The sequence below is a fragment of the Octopus bimaculoides genome, chromosome 5 (genome assembly GCF_001194135.2).
Source record: "Octopus bimaculoides isolate UCB-OBI-ISO-001 chromosome 5, ASM119413v2, whole genome shotgun sequence".
In the NCBI taxonomy this organism is placed as follows: Eukaryota; Metazoa; Mollusca; class Cephalopoda; order Octopoda; family Octopodidae; genus Octopus; species Octopus bimaculoides.
In genome coordinates this window covers 35,321,170-35,328,137 of record NC_068985.1, presented here as the reverse complement: position 1 = coordinate 35,328,137, position 6,968 = coordinate 35,321,170, and the positions used below count along the sequence as shown (strand labels likewise).

Sequence of the window (6,968 nt, the reverse complement as noted above, 5' to 3'; positions counted from 1 at the left end):
CCTAATACCTCCCCTCACCTACAGTGATTCAGCTGCCTGGACAAATTCACCAGCATGGTGTGTTAGTTTCACAACAGCATGCTTGCTCAAGTACTGGATCATGGAGATTCTTCCTCTGACACATTCCCAGTCACTCATGAAGTCAAGCAGGGCTGTGTACTTGCATCTATGCTGTTCAGCATGATGTTCTCAGCCATGCTGTTGGATGCTTCTGCAATGATGATAAAACCAGCATCAAGATCATATTCACAACTGATGGCAGACTCTTTAAATATGGGGAGGCTACAGGCCAAAACTAAGGTGGAAGAAGACTCAGTGTATGACCTTTAGATGTTTTAACAACCAATGTTATGAGGGAGTTATTTCCAAGTGCTATGCTGCAGTGATTCTGGCAAATAAACAAAACACATACATGGAGTATGTGCAATCAATAATGTTTACAACACTAGAGTTGCTTTTAATTCATTACTGAATATATATATATATATATATATATATATATATATGTACACTCAACAAAATATTTTCCTTATAGGAAGGAAGGCCATTAGCTAGATTAATTAGATATTCTCCCAGACTTTTGGAGTGTTAGTTATAATATAATAATTTAATCTATAGTATATAAATCTATAGTATATACAGTTGCATTAAGTAAATAATCAAACAGTGTATACTTTTAAATTTCATCTCCTCACAATTTCAATAGTATTTTATTTGCATAAAGATCCACTTGCAAAACTTTACACATATAAGGTTTTGATTTACTGTCACCATACCAAAGATTCTATTATACTAATTGGAAAAGGCAGATAAAGAGCCAACTAACATGTGAACTATATATGATTTTGTATTACCTTCCTACAACTTGAGTTCAACTGATAGAAATTTTCTATCTACTTTCAAATAAGCAACAAATAAGAATGTTATATACTTACTCTTTGTTGCGTTTAATACCTGAAAAGAGTAAAAAGTGATGCATATAGGAATGTTATTCAATATTAAACATTTCTTGTGAGAGAAGTAAGAGTAACAATTTTCTATATCAAACAAGACTACCATTAATTACAGCAGTAAATTTGGAAATAATTTTATCTCAGATTTTCCATGTTGTTGAGATTTACAAACACCACTTCCACTCCTCCTTCACACCCTTGCAAAATAGTCCTTCCCTCCATCTCCCACTCTCCTGTTACCATCTCATGAACTTGCCTGATCCAATCTTTGGTTCCATGTCACTTATATACACCTTCATGTACCTTGGGGGTCACCCTCCATCACATCTTCAACATCTCTCTCTCTCTCTCACTCTCTCCAATTGAGTTACCCAATGTATCTCCTCTACTGCAAGACACCTATTTCTGTACTTCCATTCATACGCTAACCTCTCATCACCTAGCACAAAACCACCTCTCTCAATACTATTCCCTACTCAGTTGAAAGGGTCTTGTCTTTCTAGTTAGTTGGTGACTTCACTGCTGCTAGTGACAGGTAAAAGGCACTCAGTACACTCTGTAAAGTGGTTGGCATTATGAAGGGCATCCAATCATAGAAAACATGTCAAAACAGATAATAAAGCTTGATCTATATTCTCTCTGTCCCCCAAATGTCCTCCTTGTGTGTGTGTATGTGAGTGTGTATGTGTGTGTGCATGTTAATGTCATGTCTATGTGTATAGATACGTGCAGGTGTAGTAGTGTATGTGTGTAATTTTTAGGTAGGTTGTGTAAAAGCATGTATGTGAGGAAATGAGAGTGTGTATGAACATATGGAAAAATTGATAAGTACAAGGTGGAAGGTATTATTGATGTGTGAGCAAGTTTTCACTCAAAAGATATAGAGGTTGGAGAATGCATTCTAAGGAAAGAAGAACATTTTTAAATGTGGTAGAACTATTTAAATTCAGTGTTGATAAAAACAAATATATTGGTAAAAAATCCAGAAAAATTGGTAAAATGTTCAGATGGTAAAAAGTTTCCAGGAAAATCATCCAATTCAAGAAGATGAAATAATATACATTAAGATGATGAAAAGCCAGATGTTGATGCACAAAAGAAATAAAATGGCAAACAGAGGTGAGAAGAGAAATAACAGAATGGTATTTATAAAGAGAAGATTTGATGCAAGGGAAACAAAGGAGCAGGAAAAGCAGCATCTGAAGGTGTGGCTATTGACAGAGTGAAAATTGTGTAGTAGTCAAGCAGAAATGGCATGTGGAAGTGAGGGAAAGAAGTAGGAGAGAGAAGGGAACATAAGGAACAAGAAGGAAGGAAGGCAATGTTAGGGTGAGGTGATGAATTGAGACCAAAGTTTTGAAAAGAACATGTTCCTGTTACTTCTGGAAGAGAGGATATATATAGTAATAAAGGACCTCTCCCTCAGAGTAAAAAGCAGATTGTATGATGCCTGTGTGTGAACAGCCATGTTACATGGCAGTGAAACATGGGCTGTGACTGCAGAGGACATGTGAAGACTTGAAAGAAATGAAGCTGGTACGCTCCACTGGTTGTGCATGCCAGTAAACACATACAACAGAGTGTAAGTGTCTTAAGAGAAAAATTTGGTATAAGAGGCATCAGATACAGTGTGCAGGAGAGAGAGGACTGCTGTATGATGCATATGGATGAGGACAGCTGCATAAAGAGGTACTGATCTGTTATTGTGGAAGGAAACTGTGAAGGAGGTCGACCCAGGAAGATGTGGGTTGAGGTGGGAAAATGTGATCTTCGGATGTTGAGTCTCATGGAGGCAGTGACAAGTGGCCAGGACTTCTGGCAAATTGCTGTGCTTGAGAAGAGGCATCAAGCTAAGTGGAACTCTGATTCTGGCCTAGTGCTGGTGATGTGTGAATGGCACTTGTACCAGTGACTTGTGAGATGGACCTGTGCTAGTGTCACATAAAAGACATCCAGTACACTCACTGGAGTGTTTATTCTTATTTTTTTATTGCCCACAAGGGACTAAACATAGAGGGGACAAACAAGGACAGACAAAGGGATTAAGTCGATTACATCGACCCCAGTGCATAACTGGTACTTATTTAATCGACCCCGAAAGGATGAAAGGCTAAGTTGACCTTGGTGGAATTTGAACTCAGAGCGTAGCGGCAGACAAAATACCGCTAAGCATTTCGCTCGGCATGCTAAGGATTCTACCAGCTCGCCGCCTTTGTTTATTCTTTTAATCTTTTTAATATTGTTTATTCTTTTAATCTTTTCAGCTATGCCTCTGCTGTCATGCTGGAGCACCACTGATTTTGCACTGTTACTTATGATTATCCTTCAGTTGATTTCCTCAGGCTGGCAGGGTTTCACATCACCACTATTGTATGTGCCTTTGCCTCAGCTGTTGGTCCATTTGGTGGATGAGGGAGCTTGATTCTTCTACCCTTGTGTGTACCTTATGTCAGGCAGGTGGTTCATCAAGTATTGTGGAGAGGTGGATGTCTAGTTCCCTTTTGAAGACATCTAATTCCACATAATGTAGATTTCTTAATATTTGTGACAGAGAATTGAAGAGCTGTGAGCCTTTGAACTCTAGACTATTATAGTACCTGATCATGAATTTAGATGGAGTAGATGATGCCTTTGATACAATAAAATGGTGTCCAATTCTGGTATTTGTAAAACATTTAATGCCGAAATTGGGTACTAGACCTTCTAGAATTTTCCATATGTAGATTATTACATATTTGTCATGCATTTGCTCCAGGGAGAAAAGTTGTAGTTTTTTTAAGCCCCTCCCTGTAGCTCATCTGTTGCACTCTTACTATCTTTCCAGTGTAGTGACATTGGACAGCTTCAAGCTCTGCTGTTAGTTTGGTACTATGTGGCATGTGCCTGATATATATATATATAGTCAATGAATCTAGAATTCTCCCATTTCTTTCAATATCTAGTTGCCAAGGCTACATGTAATTTCATTTTATTTCAATTTCAGACAGATTTCTGCTCCCCTTGCAAAATGCTTGTGATAAATTTAACAATTAAAATGGACATGTATATTAGATCAGTATTAGCCTTTTAATGATAATAATTATTATTATTATTAAATATTATGGCTTTTCTTCTGAGTCTGTCTAGTTATGTGGTGTGTAAAACTTCATTTGCACAAGGCCTGCGCCCAACGTCTATTTTGCACACCAGTTATGACCACTAACCTTCCCCCACCGCCACAATTTTAATTTGTACATTAACAATTTCACCTTGTGACTCCTGTGCTGTATACGTGAATATATATTTTGAGTACACCCTTATACCTCGCCATACCCTCATACAAGTACCTTGATGAATATCGTATACAGTTAAATAAATATTTAGACATATACTTAAAATGCCCTATTTAACCACCCTGTTCTCATACCCATTTGTTGGCTCTTGCTTTAGATGTTGGACGAGGTGGAGGAAACTGTGATTCATTGTAATTCGCTGAATAAAACATGTATCAAAGGTCTATGCTAGCAGGTGATGACAAAATTTCCACAACTACCTTACCACCATGACTCCAAAGAATTCAATCTCAGGGCCACTAACATCAATGTTGGCACAATGAAAGGAAGGAGTGGGGGAGATTATTGAAATGTTTGAGTGATGCCATATTGATGCGTTTGGTGTGCAAGAAGTAAGATGGAGGGAAACCTCAGCTAGATTCTACATGGGAAAGAAACAGAGATTCATATTCTTCTGGGTTGGCAGGAAGGATAGAATGGGTGGAGTAGGCATGCTGATAGCTGAAAAGTGGGTAGATAAGGTAATTGAGGTAGTTAGAGTATGCTCCTCAGTCTGGGTTGACTGATGAGTAGAAGGACCAATTCTATGAGATCCTTTTGCGAACCACCTCAACAACAAATGACAGAGACTTTGTTATTGTAGCTGGTGACTTCAATGAACATGTTGGACAGTAACCCCATGGATTCCAGGGAGTGCATGAGGGCTATGGTTTTGGACCTAGAAATGAGGAGGGAACAAGACTGCTGGAGTTCTGTGATGCAAGTGATCTCATGATCTGCAACACTAGCTTCAAAATACCAGCCAGCCACCTAATCACTTATCAGTCTGGTGAACACCTAAGCCAGATTGACTACCTCTTCACCGGGAAACAAGATAGACGGATGCTTAAAAATGCAAAGTCTTTCCCAGGTGAAGAGTGTATGACTCAAGATAGGCTACTAGTTAGTGACTTCAGAATTAGAGCTCTGGAAAATAAACCAATCTGGAAAAGAAGACTATGGAAGCTCAAAGACCCAGCAAACAGACAAAAATTTTAAGATTTACTAATGGAAGCTTCTGAAGAAAGAGAGGAAGAGTTGGAGACATATAGCTTAGAGGACAATTGGAAGTTTTTGTGAGACAATCTACTGAGGGCTACAGATGAAATCTGTGGTTGGTGCAGAGTCCCAGCTAGACCAAGGGTGACATGGTAGAGGAGCAAGGAGGTTGACAGTGCTATTAGTACATATTGTAAAGCTGAGTTTGTGAGTGTGTGTGTGTGTGTGTGTGTGTGTGTGTGTGTGTTTGTGTGTGCGTGTTGCATCTATAGAAATCCACACTTTACAAGATAGCAATCTGGGAGTCGCACCAATGGATTACTCATGGTCAAAAATGCCCGGAATCAGCCATTTATTCTTCTTTCTTTTTTTGCTTCCTAAGACGTGAATTTTGTATTAAAAATAATTTTAGACCATAACTTCTAAAAAATTTCAGTAGGGGTATTTGCAAGCATGAGTTAAGTCCCCTTCTAGCGACGGTGAGAGAGAGAGACAGAGAGAGAGACAGAGAGAGAGAGACAGAGACAGAGACAGAGAGAGACACAGAGAGATAACAGATTTTTAAAATTTCGTCCTTATACTGACTTTCCTAAGTTGCTTACTCTTACATTTATCATCATCATCATCATCATCGTTTAACGTCCGCTTTCCATGCTAGCATGGGTTGGATGATTTGACTGAAGACTGGTGAAACCGGATGGCAACACCAGGCTCCAGTCTATGAAGAATATCATATCTTTATTTTAGATCACACCTTTACTTCTTACTACAAAAGGACTGTTTGATTTACCTGTCATGCATGAGGATTTACCTGGGATTTATATTCTATTTACATTTACTTGTATCTGATTGTTGGAAATTTAACCTTATTCCTTTATACTGAGTGCTTACTTGATATCTGCCAGGACTTTTTAATCCCATTTTATTCTTGTCTGTCTGTCTGTATGTCTGTATGTCTGTTTGTCTGTCTGTATGTATATACATACTAGGTTGAGGAAAAGGTTTGTGCGCTATGTTAAAATAATGAACTGAATGAACACACACACCACAAAAATATATAAAAAAAGTATTATTTTAACACAGTGCACGAACATTTTTCTTGACATATATTATGGAAGATTAAGTTCTGGGTTATCAATGCTTCATAAAAAATATATGTAAAATAGATATTTTGATATAAAAGGCAAATATTTGCATTGAAGCAATACATGTTCAGCGATATTTAAATCACATAAATTTGTACATACAGGATTGGTTTGTTGCATCAGAGATGCTAATATTAAAGCTCACAAGAGTATATGGAAAGTTTGAGTCCAAATTAAAATCTGAATGTGAAAATTAACATATACATCCCATGGCCATTTCAGGAACATAGTGATAAGAATAGATATCGATTTAAAATCCATTCCAGTATCACTATTTCCTTCATCAGGGATATCTATATTTTGTATGGATCACATCTGGCATTTTTGTTCATAAATGTCAAAGTTCAATTACACTATACCAGTTTATATTTTATATAAATTCGATTGGATGAAAAATGAGTTGAATAGAAATAAAATGATGAAGATGAATTTAAAATATATGGTGGAGGTGAAATTAAATATATAGGTTTCCCAGAAATTATTCTAGAGGTGAAATGATTTTTCTCTTTCTTATTCATTACAGATTTAGTGTTACTTAACGAAAGAATTTAAATGTGCAT

The 6,968-nt window shown here is 37.3% G+C and overlaps 1 protein-coding gene across 1 annotated transcript in view; it reads left to right on the top strand.

Moving 5' to 3' along the window:
• Positions 1-2,059: 2,059 nt before the first annotated feature.
• LOC106880794 (uncharacterized) overlaps positions 2,060-6,968 on the top strand; it is a 57,500-nt gene continuing 52,591 nt past the window's right edge. The window contains exons 1-2 of the mRNA XM_052968047.1: positions 2,060-2,072; positions 3,218-3,323. Coding sequence (XP_052824007.1) covers positions 2,060-2,072; positions 3,218-3,323 — 119 coding nt within the window. The remainder of the gene's footprint in view (positions 2,073-3,217; positions 3,324-6,968) is intronic.